Source organism: Pelodiscus sinensis, chromosome 2 (assembly GCF_049634645.1).
Source record: "Pelodiscus sinensis isolate JC-2024 chromosome 2, ASM4963464v1, whole genome shotgun sequence".
Classification (NCBI taxonomy): Eukaryota; Metazoa; Chordata; order Testudines; family Trionychidae; genus Pelodiscus; species Pelodiscus sinensis.
The window spans coordinates 82,651,366-82,674,926 of record NC_134712.1 but is presented as its reverse complement, the minus strand read 5'-3'; the positions used below and the strand labels follow the sequence as shown (position 1 = coordinate 82,674,926).

At 40.7% G+C, this 23,561-nt stretch overlaps 1 protein-coding gene across 14 annotated transcripts in view; it reads left to right on the top strand.

The window, feature by feature from the left end:
• Nucleotides 1-23,561, top strand: part of EPB41L3 (erythrocyte membrane protein band 4.1 like 3) — a 207,961-nt gene that overhangs the window by 136,186 nt on the left and 48,214 nt on the right. For all 14 annotated transcript variants that reach the window (XM_075920939.1, XM_075920937.1, XM_075920938.1 and 11 more), the window contains exons 4-9: nt 7,647-7,751; nt 10,246-10,288; nt 15,521-15,596; nt 18,433-18,651; nt 18,952-19,039; nt 22,835-22,987. In XM_075920939.1, coding sequence (XP_075777054.1) covers nt 7,647-7,751; nt 10,246-10,288; nt 15,521-15,596; nt 18,433-18,651; nt 18,952-19,039; nt 22,835-22,987 — 684 coding nt within the window. The remainder of the gene's footprint in view (nt 1-7,646; nt 7,752-10,245; nt 10,289-15,520; nt 15,597-18,432; nt 18,652-18,951; nt 19,040-22,834; nt 22,988-23,561) is intronic.

The following is a 23,561-nucleotide window of genomic DNA, read 5'->3' as shown; positions in this document are numbered from 1 at the left end:
TTAGTGTCATCCGCAAACTTGCTGAGAGTGCAATCCATCCCCTCATCCAGATCATTAATAAAGATATTGAACAAAACTGGTCCTAGAACTGAACCGCGGGGCACTCCGCTAGAAACCGACCGCCATCCTGACATGGAGCCATTGATCACTACCCGCTGGGCCCGGCCTTCTAGCCATCTTTCTATCCATCTTACCGTCCATTTATCCAATCCACAATCCCTTAACTTGCTGGCAAGAATATTGTCATATCAAAAGCCATGCTAAAGGACATTACGCCATTATTTTTCATATTGTTCATCCCTACAGTCCAACCTTTTCAATATTGCAGGCATGAAGAAATCTGGCTAGCAGGCAGATAGGGAATGTGTTCATAGGATAGGGAAAGGCAGAAGAGTCAGGTGGGCTGTGGCAGCATAGGGTGCTCTTGAAAAGTGGGGAAAAAAGGAGAAGCAGTCGGGAAGAAGAGGGAACTGGAAAGGGGTAAGGAGAGAAGCTAGAGTGGGCCAGGGAGAAGAGAGGTGAAGTAAGGAGTAGGTATAGCTACAGTAGGATAGGAACAGAGTGGAAGAGGCAGGGTTTTTATCTGGTAAGATCTACAGAAGCCAGGTGGGGGAGCTTGTGGAAGGAGAGGTGCAGTTCGAATAATAAAAAAGTGGTAGCAAAGATGCATCATCTTTTCTCCCTTGCATGTGGGAATTGCTGACAAGTGTGGAGCTGCCCCGTCCCCCTGCTTTTTAGTCTTTTCTAATAGGAAGCTTGACCAATGTACTGCCTTTTCTGGCTCTCAGGTCAGTGAGAATTATAGGCTTCATGTGAATGCAGAGAGCAGTGAATTGGGTGTGTTTTGACCTAGCACTAATATTCTCAAGAGTAACATTTTTACTCCACAACTTATCTCCTTTATATTATCCAAATGTACATTCCTCATGCTTTTGCTGGCTCACTCACATTCAAACTAATTCTAAGCAGACATTTTTCACAGTGATTTTTGATGGCCACATGTTTCACTTAATCACATTCATGTTTGACTTATGTTGAAGAATTTAAGGAGAGTGTTGTTATGTTTGAATTGTTTAGGGCCGTGGTCCCCAACACAGTGCCCGTGGGTGCCATGGCGCCCGCGGGGGCACTTGCATGCGCCCGCCAGGTGCTCGGGGCTGGCCTGGCCCCGGGCACATGGCGCGGCGCTTGCCTGGCCCCGGGCACATGGCGCAGCGCTTGCAGGGAACGTTGGCCCCGGCCCCGGGCGCGCGGCGCTTGCAGGGGGGAGGGGAAAGCGCCGGCCCTGGGCACATGGCGCTTGCGGGGGGGACCCCGGCCCCGGGCGCGTGGCTATGGGGGGGCCCCGGCCCCGGGTGTGCGGCTATGGGGGGGCCGCCCCCGGGCAAGCAGCTATGGGGGGGGCTGCCCCCGGGTGCGCAAGTGTCCCCGCCCCCTGGCGCCCGGCGGGCGAACGGCCACGCCCCCTGGCGCCCGACAACCTCAAAAGGTTGGGGACCACTGGTTTAGGGTATTCTGTTGGATTAAAGGGTAAATGTTTCTGCAAACAGGGAAATTGGAATAAATGTTTTAGGATTCATGACTTTCCAATGTAAAAACCTAAGACCTCATTATGATTCTGCAAAGCACATCACTACAGATTGCTGAGGCTGACCTGGCACTTTTGACACTGAGAGTTACGTTCTGAGTCTTAGTAAGAGACAATTGTTCCTCCCAACATCTTAGGGCTTGTCAGCAGGGAATCAGAAGATGGTAGGAATCATATTACAAATATTATGGCATAAACTGAAAAGCTTTGTGATCTTGGTGCTGTACCTACTGCCTTTCTTCTTTATTCTTCTCCTGCTTGTTATCCCTCTTAAGGGACAGGACTGTGTTTTATCTATGCTGTAATGTGCCTAGCACACCTTTGGGTTATTGTAAAATAATATGAATGAGAGCCTGGAAGTTTTATTTATTGGGGTGATTGATATATTGCTCCTAACTAAAACACTGTATCCCATCTATATATACCGTTACCTCCTCACATTGTTATAATTTTCAAATGGGAAGGTACTTCATCTAATGGAGTTTATATGCTATATCTTGATGGGAATTTCAGTGAAATTGTTTCCAATGGAAAATGCTGATTTTTTTTTTTTTGACACTGAAACTTATGATGGAAATGTGTCTGTTACATTGCCATTTTCATCTGGGCTTTTCTCAGGCTCATAGTAATGGGGTGGAGGGGCGGGAAAGAGAAGGAGGAAGATTGGAGAAGTTGTATGTCCTGCCTGGTCATTAGGGCAGTCAGCCCATAGCATGAAACCCACATTCATGTCCCTTTTAATTGGTTAACTGGTTAAAGGAGTAATAGGCTGGGGGGAGGGGGCATCATAGGAGAAGGCTGCACCAGTCTGTTCAGAGCAGCCTTTGCCTGCAATGCACCTGGGCCCATCATGGTCAGGGGCTGCTCCAGGCAGCCAGAGCAGCTTCTGTCCATGATGAGCCCTGCAGCAGGTGGTGAGCTTCTCCAGCCCTCAGCAGTTAACTGGAACTGGTAAGTATCATCTTTCACATCCCTAGTTTGAATCAGACAGGCATTTGAACCTGGGTCTCCAGCCTCCCGGTTGAGTGATACGTATTTTGAAAACTCAACATTTTTTTGAATTGGCATTTGTTTTATGGCCAGCCCTAATGCATACAGGAATTGGTGCAAATATATAAGCAGTTATGCAGATATGCAGTGTTTTCTTTGGCTGTGGCATGTGGGTGGTAAACATGTGTCCTGTTGCTCTTTTTCTGTTCTTTTGAAGATAGAGTTCTCTGATATAGGTAGTGGCATGTTCCAGAAGTCATTCAAGTAGAACCCCAGAGTAACAAATACCTTGGGAATGGAGGTTGTTTGTAATACTGTAATATTCATAACTCTGACCAAAACATTAAGGTTCCTTCAAAAATGTACAGCTGGACATTGATTTAATACAGCTTTGAAACTTTACTATGCAGAAGAAAAATGCTGCTTTAATAGTTTACATTTAACACTGTACTGTATATATTTGGTATGGTTTTTGTTGCTGCTTGATTGCATACTCCCGTTCTAAAAGAGGTGTGTGCCTGACTGATGAGTTCATAACTCTGGTGTTTGTAACTGTGAGGTTCTATTGTAAGTACCCAGGCAGATAGCACGAGGTGTCCAGCAGCAACTCATTAAGATCTAATTGTGGCACAAAGAGGCAATGGAAGAGGTTGACATATGTAACTCTTCTATTCTAATGCCACCACGTATTACATGTGATAGGTACGTAGGAATGTCATCCCAGCAAGGTCCCTCCCTTAGTGTCTTCATTACACATTTTCATTGAATGCACTGACATAAGTAGTAGTAGATATGTAGTAGTTCATATTGCTCTCCAGTAGGGATGTGAACATGTACTTGTGTACTCATCAGTTAACCCTCATGGTTACATGCACCCACCCCCCATTCCCCGTTCTTGCCTCCATATCAGAGGCAGCAGCATGGGGCGAGGCAGGAGCTGGTACACGCAGAGAGCCAGATTTTAAACCAGCTTCCCACACGAGCCAGCTCCCATGGAGCTGCCGAATCCCTACCCACGCACTGCTGCCTCACATAGAGGCAGAAGCCTGGGGAAGGGAGGGCAGCTGGCTCTGCAAGAGCCAGCTCCCTATGCATACTGGCTGCTGCCTGCCTCCTTTCCCCACGCTGCTGCCTCCCATACAGGCAGCAGCACAAGGGTGGGGGAGGGCAGAGCCACTTGCCCCCTTCGCTGCTGCCTCTAACACAGAGGCAGCAGTATGAGGGCGGGAGGGAGCAGGTGGGAGCCAGTACACAGAGGGAGCCAGTCCTGTGTGTATGGCCACCTACCACCCACCCACCATGTAAATGTGTAATCGCTGACATTTTCAGCAGTTACACATTTACAAAAATACACACAATTTAACATCCCTACTCTCCAGCATCCTTTTTAGCTTAGTAACAAGAAGCAGATTGTGCCATATTCTGTTCTGATTCAGCTGCAATACTGTGAAGTCTTCCCCAGTAGGTATAGGGCAGGAGTGGGCAATAATTTTTGACTAGGGGCCACTTCAGAAATTTTTGAACTGGCCGTGGGCCACCCCAGAAGGGGCTTCAGGGAGAAGGGACACTTCCATGCTTCCCCACCCACAGACCCTGATTGGTCTGTAGTTGGGGGAGTGCGTGAAGTCTTCTCTCCCCTCCCCCCCCAAGAGAATCATAAGCTGTTCAGAGTGCTCCCCCTCTTGACTCCCAGATCATTCAGGACTTGGGGGCGGAGGAAGCATGTGCAGTTTGCCCCCACCCTGGAAGGGAGCATCATGCTTAGAGTCATCCACCAGCTGAGCAGCAGCTGGCAGTTGACTCTAAGTGCTGAGCCCCTTGCAGGGCAGGAGGAGACTTTGTGCACTCCACCCACCCCCAGGCCAATCATGGCTTGGGGGTGAGGGAAGCACACAATATCATCTCACGCCCTGCCCCCGTTGTGCAAGGAGCGCATAGCTCTTAGAAGCACAATGCACTCCTTGCAGGGCAGGACTGAAGGAGACTTCATGTGCTTCCTCTCCTCCCCCCGCAGGCTCTGATTGGGCAGGGAGCAGCAGGACCTCCAAGGGCCAGAGCAACCCGCTTGGTGGGCCAGATCCGGCCCACAGAGGCCCTTTTGCCCACCCCGGTATAGGGTAGTTACACAGGGGAGAAAAGGGTTGGAGAAGGTAGACAGCATTTTATAACAGCTAAAACGTGAGCCATCCAGTTTTGCACACAGTTATCAAACTTACAAGTCCCTTGCTAGACCTGTTCAACTGCAGGGATCTGCCAGCTTAAACAGCTTCAGTTTTGACCTTGTATGCCTTTTTAAATGACAGGACATTGAGCTGCCTTAATACAAATACATGTAAATATAACAGTTCTGTGTATTATTTTTCTTAAGCCAAAGATTTTTGTAGATTTCAATCCACCACTTATCCCACACAGAGATCTAGTCATTTCAATTGATATTAAAAGGTAAACTGGGTAAGGAAAACATGATGTTGTCTACTGTTTCAAACTAAATAGTTGTCGGATTTCACCTAGAAGGTCTAAATTTGCTTCATTCTCAGTATCTGTAATTAAAACACTATATAAAACTTAAAGGGAGAAACAGACAACTTCTATTATCTATTGAATTCTGGGTTTTAGGGGAGTGGGTCTATTGGCTGGAGGAATAGACTAAATATTTGTTTGAAAGTATACAACCATAGTGGCTATAGAGCCAAGTACTTCATTTAATCTAATGTTTAAAGCAAGTGACAAGTAGTACAATGCCCTGAGACTAGTTGGCATAGAAAGGCTTAGCTCCCTTTTAGTAAATGGAGTTACTTCAATTTACACCAGCTGAGGAGCTACTCCCTGTGGCCTTTGCCCTACTCTGTTGCAGATTCCCTGTGTAATCTTAGACAAATCATTTTAACAATGGTGTTCCTCAGTTTCACCATCTGGAATAATTCTTTTTGACCTCTTTTATGCACCCTGAGATCTTCAGATGAAAATGTCATGCAAGGGCTAATTGCTATGTTGTTGCTAATAACCATTTCCAAAATGTTTTCTCCAATATTTTGTACTGAATTGTACAAAAGCCTTCCTTTACATTTGTTTGTTTGATTTTCTTAATACAAATCTAAAACAGCTTGACAGTTTAAATGGCCAGTTTTTATGAAGTGACAAACTGTAATTAATTTACACCATGTTACTCAAAACACAGTTTACTGTCATACAAAGTAGGCTGAAATAATAGGACTTGCGGTACTCTTTAGTCATATTCATTTTTTTTATGAAAATCAAGTCAGTAAGTCCTAGATTATAGCTATTCTACTTGTAAACATGTTACATTTTACTAATAATGAAACTGTTGCACTTACACATAGGATAACTAAAAAACTCTGTGTGTATGCAAGCATGTGTGCATATATCCATACAAAACAAAAAACAGAAGTATTTTGTGTTTAATATATGAAGATTGTGCAAAGGGTCATGATGAAATAATGGTCAGAATGTTGCTTGAATTCTCTGTGGTATGAACTTTAAATACGACTAAATAATATAACTAGATATAATTAACAAGTGTGATTATTAAAAAAGGGGACCTTTGCCTTGTAAACCTGTTTGATGACCTACATAATGCTTAGAGTAGGAAATAACTTGAGTTCTTAAGATCCAATCCAAAATTTATTGAGCAGCTCCTACTAAGAAGCTTTTTGACGGAAGATGGGAATGAGCAACAGTGGATGGATCACTGGATAATTGCCTGTTCTGTTCATTCCCTCTGGGGCACCTAGCATTGCCTGTTGTCCGAAGACAGGATACTGGCCTAAGTCAACCTTTGGTCTGACCCAGTATGACCATTCTTACATAAGTGTGGAATATTTACCACTCTCATTAATCTCAGTTAGAACTGCAGGTGCTCAACAATTTATTGTAGACACTTTTGTGCCTCACAGAATCTGGCTTTCATTCAGCATCATACAGTAAAAATACTCATTGATAAATCTTAGGCCTTGTCTCCACCTCACTGGGGATCAATGCTGCAGTGATTGATCCACCAGCCATCAGTTTATCGAGTCTGCTGAAGATGCAATAAATCAATCTCTGAGCACGCTTCCGTCGACGCCGGTAATCCACCAAGATGAGAAGAGTAGCTGGTGTTGATGGGAGAGCAGCCCCTGTCAATCTTACTGCACACAAAATGCTTCAATGAGTATGAGTATGTCAGCTTCAGCTATGCTATTTGGTCGTCTTAGGTTCCATGTCCCTAGCAATGTTGCCTATTGAACTGTAGTATCACTTGCTATTGTAACAGTTTTATTTCAATTGTTGTTTATTAATAGAAACTGTTCATCTCTAGGTCACCAATTTTATCTGGCTCAGAATTACAGCATTTGAAAGTTAGTATAAACTCAGGCTGTCTGGGACTCAATCCAGTTTGTCAGGCATGTGCCCATATAACACAACCATCACCACAGCAGGTACAATCTCAGCAAATAGCCAGGTCCTGAATGAGCTTAAAAAACTAACTATCCTCTCACAGGAGAGATTTGGGCTGAGAAATGTCAGTGGGATTCAGGAGCATCCTACACTTTTGCTTTCTTAAACCAATTACATTAATAGGAGTTTTTCCATTGACTTCTGTGAGTGTTGTATTAGGCCCCCAATACATGGACATAGAAGGAGGACTTGGGGAGTGAGGTGCAATCCACACAAATGCCTTTGCTTCTAAAACATAGCTCCGTGATACACAGGTTTCAAATCCATGTAGAGAAGTATTTCAGACCAATAGTAGTTACTAGTGTCACATGTAAGGAAAGTTACATTTATACTGCAATTCGAGCTCAGAATATATTAAATATTAGTATTTGTGAGAGATGTTATGTTCAAGGTGTTGCTTAGAAAGTTTCTTCTGTTTATTTTAACTCCACATAGAGACCTGAAATTTTATTGGAAGCAGAATAACCCAGTTCAGCAGATTTTTGTATAGTTCCAAATCAAAGCTTTTGATATGTGTGTGCTTTAGTAAATTAATTATTATATCGAAGAGTATTTATTTAAATGTTGCTGTACCTTGAAATTGCTTAAAATATTTTTTCATTTTCCGTAGAAACGTTCCAGAGGTCAAATATTGTTTGACAAAGTATGTGAACATCTGAATCTTTTGGAAAAAGACTACTTTGGACTAACATACAGAGACATGGAAAACCAAAAGGTAAAACAGAGGAGCCAAGGTATTCTTGAATTAAAAGGAAGTAGAAAGAAAAATCAACAGAACTGGAATCTGGCTAACTGGCATTCATCTTGAGTTTGCAAGGGTTAAGATATGTTGTGGTCAGATAAATTTCCCCCTTGTGATCAATTACGTACAACCCAGAGTTGATTTTATAGTTTTTTTTCTTTAATATATTTCTTTTAATTATTCCTGTTACTGGAAGGCACAAATAATGTTCTTCTGTCTTCCTACTGCCATGATTATTTATGATGTAAGATAAGTTAATCATGTAGCTTTCCCATTCTAGTATGGCTTATTCCAATTACTACCTTGAAAGTCAGAGGTACATACATGAATATATTTAGCACTATACATAATTTATTCAATGTTAACGTTCTGATGCAAACAGGCAGAAGCTGAGTCACTTGCTGCTAATTCCCTTTCAAGATTCATGTTATCTTTACCCGAGCGTTATTACTCATTAGTATTGGAATTAGGGATGTAAAATCTCTTTTAATTGGTTACAATTGGTGTATGTACCAATTAATGTATGTACCAATTGTAACCAATTAGCCGGGATTTTACATCCCTAACAATGTTTAACCGGTTAACTGATTTAGAAGGGAGTAGGGAGACCACTCCAGCCTCCCCACTCCTACTATGGCTGGCCAGAGAAGCCCCTACCTGTAGGGAGGATCTGAGCTGGACCGGGCTGACCCATGGACAAGGGCTGCTCCAGCCTCTACCAATTAACCAGAACCGGTTAACCATTCACATCCCTAAGATCCATGCAACATACACATTGTACACGTGTTAAAATAAGGCATATCAAATGACTCTCTAAACATTTCTTTTAAGTGTTTTGTTAACTCTCTTTTGACATGTCTTGGTTAAAATGTAGATTATAAAAGAGTCCCCTGAAAGATTTTCATGGAAGTATGTGGTGGAATTCTCTTAGTGAGAACTCTTGCTTCCTATATTTATGGACTTTTTAAAATGAAGATTTTGGCACAAGTGCAAAAAGCATTTAAGTAGGTGCATTGTTCTATCCTGATTCAAGAAAACACTTAAATGCTTACTTAATGTTAAGTTAAAGCTCAAAGTAAGCACATGCTTAAATTCTTTCCTGAGCAATCATGCTTTTCTGAATTAGGGCCAAAATAAATGTATATTTAGAGATCATGTCAAATTATAATTATTAATAATAATGTTTAACATTTATCGATCGCAAGTTACTTTACAAAAGAGGCTAGAATAAGTCAATTATTTTTAAAAACATGTACCCGATGGTATGAGAACAATAGTTTATTTTTAATTTCTACATAGATTTTACATTTTAAAATGTAAAAACAGCGCGCGCGCGTGTGAGCGCGCACACACACACACACAGAGACTGAAAATCTTCATGCTATATAAGAATCCGCATCAAATTGTTCCAAATATCTGATAACAGGACATTAAAAAGAAACCCTGAGACAAGTGGCACTATCATACTCTTGTAGCCTCATATGTAAGAGTACTAATTGATTCTGGGAAGCTGCCAACTGTTTGTGGGAGCAAGGCGCAAAGGTTATTCTGGGGTTTGTTTGATTTGGGAGGTTGCCAGATTTATCTTTCCTTGGAGAAAGTGGAATTTTTCCTAGGGGATTAACAAGCCGCTTTTGTTAGTAACTATGTGATAAATATTAATCTGCATGGGTAAAACAATGCTGAAGTGCAGGGACAATACTTCCCAATATCTGAGAGAGGAAAAACAGGTACAAAGCAGACCAGACTGGTTGGTTAGCAACAATATGCTGCAGCAAAGTATCCCAATTGGAATTGTGAAAGGCACAATTCCTCCTTGACTTGCCAGAGAGCATGCACTGCACTGGCAGTTCCCCATCTCTTCAACAGGTTCATTGTACAGTTTTCTCATACACCTAATAAGCTCTTCCGGTCATTGTGCATGAAGGCGCTGCATAGGTCTCTTTACCTTTTTGGATAGCTGGTACTGGTGGTAATTCTAGCAAGGGACAGTGTGTGTACTCCTCAACGGTTTAAAGCCTGATTCCTACATGAGGGTGCAAATAGAGGAGAGGCTCGTCCTCTGCTTCCTCTTTATTTACCTAAGCACAGCCAGACTCTTCTGTCCCTCCAGACTTTCTTGGTTTAAGCAAACGAGCCTCCTGGTGTGCAAATGAAAGATCAGTAGATACCTGTGTTCTAACATAATCTGCAGATTCCTGTGATTACAGCAGCAACAACCCCCTCTAAGGAATCAGATAAACATATTAAAATAGAATAATTGCTTTGCTACAGCGTTCCAAAGGAAAGAGATGGAGCAAGATGTTAATTTAGCCAATAACCATGGCACCTGCTCCTGAGTATTTAAAAGGTCATTGAACGCATTTAGAGTTACTTTGTCTCATTTCAGTGCTCATATCAATATCAATGTTTAAAATAATTTTTACTGTATTTTAGTCAAATTCAAAAAGAAAAATTTTCTTTTCAGAACTGGCTGGACCCTGCAAAGGAAATCAAAAAGCAGATCCGAAGTAAGTTGTAATCAATCTTGTGTCTGTGAGAAGTGACCTGGAAAATGTTTTAATAAGGAGAGCAGTGTGGATAATTTTGAAAAAAAAAAAATTATTGCAAAATAACTTTTCAGTGCTCTGTATGAAATGGAAGTGCTGCTTTCCCTGGCATTCCACATGGATTGCATGTAATAAATGGTATGAGAAAAGAAGTTTATAAAGTTCTACAGCTCTTGCAAAGAGTTTCATGTCAACACATTTTCCCAACTGCCAGAGAACATAAATGAGGGGCTCTCGATAAAGTATCAGTAAAAACTGGAAGAACATCATGCACTGAGCACACTGAATCAACACAGGTGGTTTAAGGCCTCCAGATGCAACTTTGTTTGCGAACCAAGTTAACTTGATACTTTGCTATTAATGTATTGCCCACCAAGTAAACCTAACTGTTACTCAAAAAAAGATGCACGCATTCTGCAAACTGCATCTCTCTCCTCCCTCTCCCCTATGCTCCTCTTCTTCAGAGAGAAATTAGACTCTGGAAGTGACCCTCACCATGTTCTTGTCTTGCCCAATGTTCTGGGAGCCTTTTCAGACATTAAAAATAATACCCCCCTTAAAAGGTAGTCACAAACGCTTCTCACCATAAAAAAGCTGCTGTCTATCCATCACCAAAACACATGTTTATAATTATACTAGGTCTTTGCTGGATTAAGTAGAGGATGATCGGACCCCAAATGTGACAATCTAACTTATCAGGCACAAAAAACCAGGGAGAGTGGATACTGAGAAGAATTGAACTCCATTCAACTGAGCCATTAATTACACATGGCCTTAGTGGAAGATTCCAGTACAGTATAATGTGCAGGGCAGGGGATGGCAACGTACATCATGTGTGCCATAAGTGGCACACAAGTGATTTTGAGTGACACATGACTGTCTCCCAGCTGGTCAGTCTCTCGCCCCTCCCCCCCCCCCACACACACACACAAACAGCAGGAAGCCCGTACTATAGCATGAGCCTCATGGTCACTGCACAGCATGCCATAGGAGCCGGGCAAGTGGAGTGGGCAGCACAACTCTGTGCTGGGCTCCGCATCCCTGGGGCTGCCCATGCCTGGCCTGGATGTGCAGCTCCTGGGAACTAAGGGGTTAACACTCCCCTTCAGCCACTGCAGGCTCTGCCTCCTGCTCCGGGAGAGGACGGGGTTGGGGCTCCTGCGGATCCGTAGCAAGGCTGATCACATGCTACTGCTGCCTCTGTGGGGCGCCAGGGCTTGGGTTAAGCTGTGGCTGCTCCCCACAGGTGGAGAGACCTTCCCCAGTGCCTTGCTGCACATGGCTGGGGTCTGGAGCTAGCCCTGGGCAGCCCTGGGCTCTGTCTGTCCCAGCCCTGGAGCCTGCAAGTGAGGGGTGAGCCCTGAGCAAAGGGCTGGGCCAGGCGGGGAAGTGACTCTGACCTCTACCCCCCAGTCCTTCCTTGCCCCAGTGCTGCTCCTGGAGGGCTGCAAGTCCAAGCACTGCTGCCCTGCTGGTGTGTGCGCTGGAGGCACAGGGATGTGAGGGCGAGATGAAGTGGGATATGACACACACTTGAGGATACCGAGAGAGATTAATGAAGCTGCTAAAATGTAAGTAGGACTATTATTGACTTTAAAAAGTATCAGTGGCACGCAGCTCCATTAACAGAAGTGAATAAGTTGAGTCTTGGCACACCACCTCTGAAAGGTTGCTGACCTCTGGTGTAGGGCATTAATACTACAAGAGAAGCTCTCTGGCTGGCATCCTGAGAACCTTAAATATTCCTCACCCAAGCATGTGGTTCTTTAAATGCTTCCACCCTTCAACCTGAGTTACCAGTTGCAATGATCATTAGGGTACAAACCTACCAATCGTTTGCAGTTCTGAGCTCCAACCTCACCCTCCCCTAACATAAAGGATTGGTATTCTATAGGGAAGACAGAGAGGAGAAGCAGGCCATTGGGGAAGCCTCTGTGAATACTGCATTCCCTCTTCAAGAAAAACATTACTTTTATCATCAAACCCATCTCAAACGTTAAGTTTCATATTAGTTATTCTGATCCATTTTGGAGTCTGTAGAAGAAGAATTATTGCACTTTTTTCTTCATGTGTTTTTTATACTCTAATAAAATCAGCCAATTGGTGAGGATCACAAAATATTAATGTCTCATTTCTAAATACAACTTGACATTTGCAGAGAGGCAAAAGTCAGCATTAAGCAATATAATCTTAGGGGCCCAGGTCACAAAATATAAATTGTTTTCTTTGAATAATTGTCATTTGGGTCATGCCAGGAAGTGTTTCTGGTACCAAAATACGTAACTGTCATCACAGATATTCCTCTACCAAAAACATCTTTATCTCATTCCTGCATTTCTAAAACTGATTTTTCCAATAACTTGAGCTTTGTTCCTCAGATAACTTAATGCTTCACAAAGAAAATCAATTTTCTGCTTCATGTGAATATTTTAAAGGCTCAATTATTGAATTTAGTGGCATGCTGTGTTAGTAATCCAAAAATATTTCAGACACCCTGTGTCAAGGCTGCTAGGCTGAAAATGTGACCTGCCTTTCTTTTCCTCCAGTATCTCTTTGAAAGCCTGCTGTAATTTTATCAATGTGATTTTATTTTGGCAAGGAAATTTCAAGTATTCTCCTCCACACCATTTATAAATAATCAGTTTTGACATCCTAGCGTTTACAGGCAATTACATCTAGTAGTTTGCTTTTCTAGAATCAGACCCTAAAAGAATCCAAGAAGCAAAGGGTCAATTTAAACTTTATGTGCAAAACTTCCCTTAATGATTATGAAAAATACTCTAACTTCACCTTTTCCAAACTATACTAGATATTATATACACTGTCTAAAAATGATGTGCAGTGAAAAGAATTAAAATCTGTGTTCCATTGAGTAATTTTTAATAGGAAACAGAAAAGTTAGCAAAGGAAAATAAAGTGCGATAGATTTTGATGACGAGTTATGTAGGTTGTTGATGCAGTTAAAGAAGTCCAGCTACATACAGTTTACTGCAGTGTATTTAATGAGTCGTAGCTAAGAGATAGACAGTGAAAGATTGTGACAGCAAGAGACTAACCAGGGCGCAAAAAAGTCTAGTACTACAGTCAACACTAGGAACAGTTAGAGTTGTCTTAGATGACTGTTAATTTTCTTGGTTCAAATAATTCTGTTAAGAACTTTGGAATAATAAAACTGTTTTACAAGTTATATATTTCATGAAAAACGCCATTGTATTGAATACCATGATCAGAATATAGGACAATTTTCTGCTTTCAAGAGCGCTCAGTTCCAGTGCAGACAGTATTCAAGAGAAGAATTGGTCTGGCAATGTATAAAGTTTCTAGGTCTCATTCTCCTCACACGGGTTAAAAACCATTGACTTCAGTGGAATTACTCTTGATTGAAACCAGCATATGAGAGAAGACACCTAGGCCTGTTTTGTGTTTTTTTTCTTTGCAGAATTATATTCCTGAGGCATGCAACATAGGTTTAATTTATTTCTTTGTTTGTCAGAGGGATGTTGTGTCTCTTTTCTCTATCAAACGAGAGTGGAATCCAAAAATTTCACAGAGGATTTGGTACTATCTTCCTCAAAATTGAATTTCACTGTCTTTTAGCATGTGCAATCTATGTTCTCAAAAAGATTCAGCAAATTAAGTTCCAGTTCCTGCAATTAAATCTGTATTGGTGAAGAACCACAGACCCTAAAGTCAGTTGGACCTTCTTCATGAGGCAAAGACCGAACCACACAGATCTCATTGTAGGCCCTAAACAAACAGTCCCAAATATACAATCAAGAAAACTATATAGAATTTAAAGGCAATTTAAAAGTAGCATTTGCAATATAGTCAGTGTTTAACATTTCCTTTCTTCTATCCAGCATAAAATCCAGTATTAGATGTTGGTGCATTTCAGAATGTATATTCATCACTAGATGTACAATTTAGAGAGAGCAAAATACCTTTTAGTTGTGTTAGCATGACAGAATACACAGTGGGGTTTATAAAGATAAATCCTATTTCACATAGTGCCCGCAAATAATCTGCAACCATTATTTTGGAGCAAGTGTGTTGGGCATTTCTTAAAGTGAATTTTTCAGTTCAGTGCATTTTAATAGGTTAACATGTTTTAGAAAATAAAAGCATCAGGTTATCTTCATGTCCACTTATCAATTCCAGCAGTAAAGTCACCTCACATATTTGTTGTGTATAACATGGTGATCTCGGTAGTAGTAATATAGATTAAAAACTATATAATTAATGCACCAAAATCTTGGTGGCTGATAAGGCTGTACCAGAGATGGGGTGTGTGTGTTTTGTTTTGGTTGGTTGGTTTTCTTCCTAGTTAGCCAAATATTTGGCTTTTTTTATCTGTGCTAGTTACTAAACATAGGGCATGTGTTTTATCTCTAGGAATTCCTATCTTAAATCCTCCTTTTAAAAAAAAAAAAAAAAAAAAAAAAAAAGGAATCTTCTTAATATTTTTTCTATAGTATTGAAAAGTGAAGTCCTATTAAAAATGTCTTCTAAGATGTGCAAAGTTATTGGTGACTGACATGAGTCGTCTAAAGTACTAAAATTATTAACGTTTCTCTAGGGTTAAAAATTTGGATCCATTTTTTTCAGTAATGGTCTCTAAATTTCTCCTTGCAGTTTTGTCTGCATGATAATTTATGCCATCTGAAAAGATACAGTGTATGTTAAAAGGGCATTTAGGTTCTGATGCATGGACGTTATAGCCTAATAGGTAGATAAAATTATCTATTTTGCACATAATTGTTGTCACATATGTAAAGCCCATTTTAATATTTAGCCTGTGATGTTTCCAATGCTTATCTCCATGGTTTTTTTTCTTTATATTTTATTCCTGCAGGCTACATTTTATTATCTCTAATCTCACTAGACAGACTATTTTCTTACTAAATTTTTAGGGTATTAGAAATAAATTGCTGTTCACTGTGAGGCAGCTCCTGTTCCTGAAACCAGTTAGAGTTGTGCAAGAAAAGAACTGTAGGTCTAAACTTATAACTATGAAAAGTAGGAAGGTATCTTAAATATTCCATACAAGAAAAAGAGTATAAATCCTGTTGTTACTGAATATTTGACTGAATATTTCCTAATTTATCTTTTAGATTGCTAGTAACTTAACAGTGTGAACATCTCATTTGTACTTGTGTAGGAAATTTCACTGAACTTGTGTGGGTTTTTTTTCAGGTGGTGCTTGGCAGTTCTCCTTTAATGTGAAATTTTACCCTCCAGATCCTTCCCAGTTGTCTGAAGATATTACCAGGTATTTGAAATAATAAATACCTTTCCAAAAGTGCTTTAAACACATTTTTTACAACAGTGACATCTGTCTGGAGACATGAATGTTTTTATTTTTACTATTAGCCACCTTCTAATTATGAGATTATGGGAAATATTTGATGTTCTATTAGTAAAAATAAAATAAAGGTTAATAGTTTGAGTTTTGATTCATTGTATTGTCCTTAAAACTAGAACACCTTCACATTAGATAATCTCATAGCCTGATATTGGTTTCTCAATAAATATTTCTAATAAGAATTAATTGTAGCTTCAGAGTTGACTAACAACATTGTACCCAGTCTTTCCTATTATTATTTTGGTGAGTCCTCTATACACTGTGTTCCACAAACACAACCATAATCATCAAACTGGACACAGATACGAACCAGAATTTTAAAAGTAAACATTACTTACCTCTTTTCCTCAGTTATTTGTTTTCAAATTTAAATCCCCAGTTCTGTGCCTGTTCCCATGGTTTTGGTTCAGAGTTGATTTTCAAACTCAGAAGTGGATTAATTTCTGACTTTATTTTTGAATGCAGCCCAAAGTATCAGGAAATTCACATCACTTGGTCTCATGAGACTTCTGCCAACATTTCACAAGAACAGCTCAGGAAGTCGGTGAATCTGAATTTTATCCTTGGTTCATCCTCAAAACCAAATCCAAAATTAGACCTTGCCTAACCTTATTTCTGGTCATTCCTTATCACTGAGAAGGGCCTAAGTGACCATTGCTATCTGTCCCTGTGGTGCAGCACCTATCTGCTGGCTCATGTAGTTCAGTCTAAAGCATTCTGCATCCCAGTCTCGTTTAGTCTGGGCTTTTGTGAGATTTGGAAAAACATCAGGCTGCAATGTTCACTTTTACACAACTATAAAGCCACAGAATTGTAGTGAATTATGGGTAGAGCCCTACACGGATACAAAATTTATATCCATGTCTGCAAACCTGAGACACAGATATCCACATCCATATCCTCAGATGTGGATACATGCGAATATAAAGCAGATATCTGCAGATTTGCAGGGTACTAATTATGGGGCCTCAAACATAATATAGGCTCCCCTGTAAAGTGTTGTTATTTGCACAAGCTTTTCTCCCAATCTATTTCTCTCCCACTTAGCTTCCTAGTTTTCTCTCTATCCTCTTTCTATTTGTTTTTAGTCAGGTAGTTTATTTGCAGCTTATACATTTCTTTTGTCTAATTCAATCTACCCCTTCTTTCATACACACTGTTGCCAGCCACTTAAATCATGACCTATACCTCAAAAAATCATGAGGTTGGTCCACAAATCATTCATTTCTTCAATATGTTTTACCTATTTTTTGACACTTTTGAATGCTCCACCTCACCCCCCAGAGAGAAATGCCATATCAGCCACTCCTCACTACAGTGATTAATTCTGCTCCACTCATCCATCCCTAAAATGTGGGAAGGTAGCCAATGACAGAGGGCTGTTTTTCTCCCCAGGCAGGACTGAAAATGGCTAGGGTTTGACAGTTTTTTCTTCATAGTGAGATTTGCTCTGACAGGGTAAAATAAAATCCTGAATAAATTCCCAGGAGTTGGCAGCAGCATTTTCCTCCTTTCCTAATAGAAGGATTTCAGAGTCAGCATGGCCCACTCCTCCAGTCCCCTCCAGAGCCTCTCTGACTTTGTCTACACAGTGAAGAAAATCTGAAGCTGGCCCATCGCAGCTAACTTGGACTCAGGCTGAAGGGCCATTTCTTTACTTTTCTCTAGGCCCCTGCTTTCACTCTTGCCACTTCAGCCTTCAAACCATTACTGCTCTAGCAGGCCAGGTGAGATTGGGGCCCCATCATGCTAGGCATTGGATGGAACTATATATATGAGGCAGATGCTAGCTCAGAATTTACAATCTAACTGGGCAATACAGGAAAGGGTGGAGGGGGAAAGGAAGACTTATGGCTCCCATTGTACAGGAGGGTACTTGGACATAGAGAATAAGCAATTTGCCCAAGGACTTGCTGTAAATCTGTGGTAGAGTCAGGGTTTTCTTCCTGAGCCACTAGACCACCCTTCCTTTCTAGTTCCTCTGAAACTATTTTCAGTTTCTTCTATCTGACCCTTACATTGTGTAATTAATGGGACATTTTAGCAACATAGCCACCCTTTTTGGGAAATAGTATTTGTTGCAATTACTTTTTATCTAATCAACTAACTGATATTTCTAAGAACACAAGAACATCTATACTGTGTCAGACCAAAGGTCCATTTAGCACAGTATTCTGTCCTCTGACTGTGGCCAGTGCCAGGTGCACCAGAGGGAATGAACAGAACAAGTAATTACCAAGTAATCCCACTCCTGTCGCTCATTCCCAGTTTCTGACAAACAGGCTAGGGACACCACTCCTGCCCATCTTGGCTACTAGCCATTGATAGACTTCTGCAGTGCTTTTTACAGAATATTATAGATAAAATAAGATGAGTTGCTCGAGATATCTGCATGACAGTAGATACCTCAGTATATTTAATATCCAATGGGGAATTTTCTGTATAACTTATACTATAATTATATAGCCAGAGAGGGGCCTATTTCATCAAAAGATCTCAAAGTGCTTTACAAATATTAATTATTTAAAAGTTAGCACTCATTTGGTGCATAGGCAATCATTATTTATCCTAGAGTTACACATAGAGAAAATTAGGCATAAATTGAGTGTTTTGACCAAGAACACACAGCAAGTCAGTGCAAGAGTCAAGTTAAGAACCCAGAAATTTGTACTAATGACTGAAACACATCATTTTCTCTAAAAGTTCTGGGAGAACTGTCAATTTTTGTTTTTATTTATTGTAGGTACTACCTCTGCTTGCAGCTGAGAGATGACATAGTGTCTGGGCGGCTACCTTGCTCTTTTGTTACTCTTGCCCTTTTGGGGTCCTATACAGTCCAATCAGAACTAGGAGATTATGATCCAGATGAATATGGAGGTGATTATGTCAGTGAATTCCGGTTTGCACCAAATCATACAAAAGAACTGGAGGACAAAGTAATTGAACTGCATAAGAGCCACAGGTGAGCAAAGGAATGTAAAATTCAGCTTCCACTCAGCTTTGGAACTTGAGCATCCTCCTTATGAAATATTAGAATCTGCTGGAAAGTGTTTATTTTGAAGAAATTAGTAGTTCTGTACAGGTCATTTAAAGGAACAAGACTGTTTTGCTAGCAGAAAAGAATGTTCTTTAGCATGGAAGATAATGACATTAAGTGTAATAGTTTCTAGCTAAATTCTGAAAATGTGTTTCCCGTGTATTGGATTTTATTGCATATTAAGATTACTCAAAACTGATATTAGCAATAACTGTTTTTCTTCAGGGGAATGACACCTGCAGAAGCTGAGATGCATTTCTTGGAGAATGCCAAGAAACTATCAATGTATGGAGTTGATCTGCATCATGCCAAGGTACATACTGTGATTAAAAACTCTGTATTTCATATTTTGGGCCCATTTTTATATCCCTTCTCAGTTTGACTAGGGACTTTATTTCACAAGATCTTGCTGATTTCATTTTTCTTATTGATGTCAGTGGAAAAACTTGTAGATTAAGTAACTATTCAAAAGCTTATTGCTTACCGCATGGCTGATTTAAATGTAAATGCAGCTATCTTTTAGAAGTTGTTGCAGGATTTAACTACAGGTTTGAACCTCTGTGGCCCAGCAACATCCATGGTCCAGCATGATTTTAGTTAGCTGGGTGTCCACTTATCATGGGTGTAGCCAAGTTTCATGTGGTCCCATGAAGTTTGCTTATAGCCACCAGTCCTGGCTCTGTGTTCTGTTCTGTTACTTCGCTCTAATGTACACCTAAATATCTTCTAAGAACCCAGTGGAAGTGTTGGTATGCTGGTAGACGATATTGACCTCCTGTGGTTCTGCAAATTCTCTGGTTTGGCACCAGTCAGGTCCTGAGGATGCCAGACTAGAGAGGTTCAGCCTGTAGTTGATTTCAGTTCTGTCAGCTGTTGGTATGCATGTTTCAAAAAGTTCGTCAAACTGATGAAACAAGTCTTTTTTGGACTCTCTGATCTGACAAACAGTTAATGAAATGAGCCGTAAAACCATTGATTGGATTTTTTTTTTTAAATATGCATGTATTTTTATCAGAAGACATCCAGACTATGAACAAATATCATTTAATTCAGCTGAATTCTTCAATGTAATAGGCAGTTATGGTGCTTTATCTAGATAAGTAAACCACTTCTAACACTGCAGAAGTACTGTGAAGCACTTTAACTGTATTAAAACTTAATCAGATTGGTAGTGATAAAGGACTGAGGGCTAGCTCTCATTGAAAGAAGTGTATTTGTTTCAGTTAGCCCAATGAATAGGGACTCTCTTGAAATCAGTCTCCCATGACGTTTCTCAAATCATCAGCTAGCTAAGGGTACATTCACAGATCAAAAGGTATTCGCTCACTGTGGTTGATGAGCGCTCTCCAGTCATTTAGTACAGTTGTGGGGCTCTTGATTTTTAATATTTCAGTTTCACTCTTGAGAAAAATATTCTTAGACTTCAGCAACTATGGAGTGAAGTCAGTAAATGTCCTTGGCAAATTGATGCTGGTCAGAGAAGCCAGAGCTTTGGAAGAGCACCACATTTTCTGTGAAGGTCAAATTACCGTGGAGCCATTGTCATTCTGCATCAGATCCTTTCTACAGCTGACATAAATGTGCTGCTTGGATTTTGAAATGGTCTTCATCTATGTGCATGAGGCGTTTCATAGGAATTCTGTATGTGTATTGCAGAATGCAAGGCAATCCTTTTTAGTCTATTAATTGCTAAATTGAAAATTTAAACGCTATCTATGACTCGGTGAACAGCATTTTACCAGTAGGTATGCTGTTGCTTTTCTTGTCTCTTACATCTACTATATATTTGAGAGAGTTTGTCTGTATGTTCAAGAACTCCTCCTAAATGGTAAGAGCTAGGACCACCAAATTTGGTATACAGCTTCCTTTTTCTCATAACTTAAAGCCAAGTAAGGGTTTGGTTGTGCCAGGAAAATAGCATGTGCCTGGAATGGGATTGCTTCTCATAAAGAGCATACAGAAAATAGACAGAATCATCAGACAGATGAAAGGGGCTGGCTGGGGACATCCTCTCTCCCCTGTCTGAGGCTGCCCCAGCCCCAAACCTCCCACCCTTCCAGCACCTTTTGGGGCGGGGGGGGGGGGCTCCTGTTTCATATGGGAATATTGATGGCTGTTCCCCTTCATCAGGGAGCGAGGGGAGAGTGCACAATTTGCTGAATTTCTCACTCTGTCTGGGAAGCACAGGGGGCAGATGGATTTGGACCTGCCCCAGTTGGGGGACATGCACTCCTCCCCCGGCTGTGCCTGCTGGAGATGCAGTAGCCATGGAGAGGCACTTCTCAGATGCTGTGTTGAGAGAGGACTGGGGTAGTACTCTCTCCCCAGGGCAGCCTGCATACTGAACCCCTCATCCTTAACCCCACCCCAGAGCAGTGATTTAAATTAAGAAAAATAAAAATTAATTAAGGCCCTGAGCAACACCAAGTAAATCTTCCAGTTTATGCATAAGATCTTAAGGCACATTTGAAGCAATGCTAGAATTGGGATAGGAAATGTCACTTTCTTCTTCATAATATTTTAACATTCTCAGTCCCTAACAGGTACATAAATAAAGAACATTTGAGGGGGTTTGTTCAAAGTATGTTTTGGTCTTTGATATCAAAAGTTAACGTTACTTTGCAATAGGGCCTTGTTATTCTCTCAAAAATTCAATGTTATAGTAGAGAAATACTGGTAACTAGAAGAGCACAACTGTTGGAGTAACCTGTTCTGTGCAACAAAAACCTACCCAGTTTTATGTGTCAGAGTATGAAAAGTAAAAGGGATCATGGCAAAGCATGAGCACCATAAGCAAAATGTTAAGGAACCATTCCATTTTATATGCTTATTCTTTTGCTACTTGTGCATTCAATTATACTAACAGGGAAATGAGGAAGGAAGAGTATTGGACATAGATGCAACAACATAAATAACCAACATTAGGAAGAACTAAAGGTGAAAAATGCACAAAACCAACAATCATGATAACGAAAAGATACAGTAAACAGATAGTGTAAAATGTCGCTGCTCAATCCCAGTTCTGTGGAGGTATGTCTACAGTTGATACCTCCTTCAAGGGAGGAGTGCAAATAGAGACATCCGAAATTTCACATGAAGCTGAGATTTAAATATCCCGCACTTCATTTGCATAATCGCGGACTGCTGCTTTTCCACAATAGCGCTATTTCGGAACATCAAACTCGGTCCCAGTGGGGTTATTTTGAGAAAACCCTTCCCTTGAAATAACCCTGACTCCTCAAAAAACCCTTGCATTGCAAGAAAGCGCAATGCAAATGTAGCCTTAAGGACTGATGAAACATCTAGATGGTATCATGAGATTCTTCAAAGATAAAGAACCGTTGTCGCCCTCATTGTCTGATAGGTAGGTAATGACCTAACCATCCAGTATCTTTGTTTAATCCAGAGATGTGAGAATTGAACTTGCGAATGAGCTGAAGTTCCAGTCCTTCCCTGTGTATTTGGCTCCTGTAATTGGTTTGTAACAAAACAGCCACTTGAAGATCTGTTAATGCATGTCCAGGGAGATTAAAGTGTGCCTCTATAGGCTTTTGTATGTTCCCTTTAAGGATATCTGATTTGTGTCCATTAATTCTTTCATGTAGGGACTGTCCAGTTTGTCCAATATATATTGCAGTGGGGCATTGCTGGCATTTGATGGCATAAATTAAATTACTGGATGTGCAGTTGAATGAACCTCTGATTTGGCTTTCCCTTGATATATTTTTTACCCACTGCCTTTTCTTGTTCCCCCTCTCCCAATTTTCCCTTCTTCCACCCCTCCTCCCCATCTCCCCTATTTATTTTGGTCCTAGACATCCAACACTTCAGTCGTCTGAAGAAGTGGGCTGTGCCCACGAAAGCTCATAATACCATCTACATATTTTGTTAGTCTGTAAAGTGCTACCAGACTATTTGTTGTTTTTTAGTTTACCTGTACAGACTAGCTCAGCTACCCCCGAAGCTAGTAAACTAAGGTTAGCTGATGAGCCACCCTAGCTAACACAGTTCAGATATGTAGCTCAAATAAGAACATGACGAACAAAAACTATGACACTTCAGAAAAGGAGAGGAAAAATTAATGGATTATGTTGTTTACTTTTTTCAGGATTCTGAAGGAGTTGAAATCATGTTAGGGGTTTGTGCAAGTGGTCTCCTAATATATCGAGACAGACTCAGGATAAATAGATTTGCCTGGCCAAAAGTTCTGAAAATTTCATATAAGAGGAACAATTTCTACATCAAAATCCGACCAGGAGAGGTAAGTAGATCCTGACACATATTGTAGTATATGAAACTTACGAAAAGTATCTTTGACCTCATGGACTGGTTTGTTTGCCATTGTTCACAGTTTTGTAGCAATACTCTTCATCTACATTTTTAAAGACGTATTTAATTTTATCCCCTTTCTTTGGAAAGAGTAAGCAAATGCCTGTCTAAAATACATGCTCGGTCGTGAAATAAATAACATGAAGGATGAATTTGCATTTAAAGATAACACTCTCATCTACCACTTCACAAATATTTTGTAAATGTGAGTACTATATTGCTAGAATACACTAATTTATTGGTAGCTGGTCATATATTACACATGGTTTAAACTGGGGTCTCTTCCTTCTTTCCAATCAGAGGAGCATTTGGACAACACATTGAGGGCTCGTCTACACTGGCCCGTTTTCCGGAAGGGGCATGGTAATTTTTGAGATCGTAATAGGGAAATCCGCGGGGGATTTAAATATCCCCCGCAGCATTTAAATAAAAACGTCCGCCGCTTTTTTCCGGCTTTTAGAAAAGCCGGAAAAGAGCGTCTACACTGGCCCCGATCCTCCGGAAAA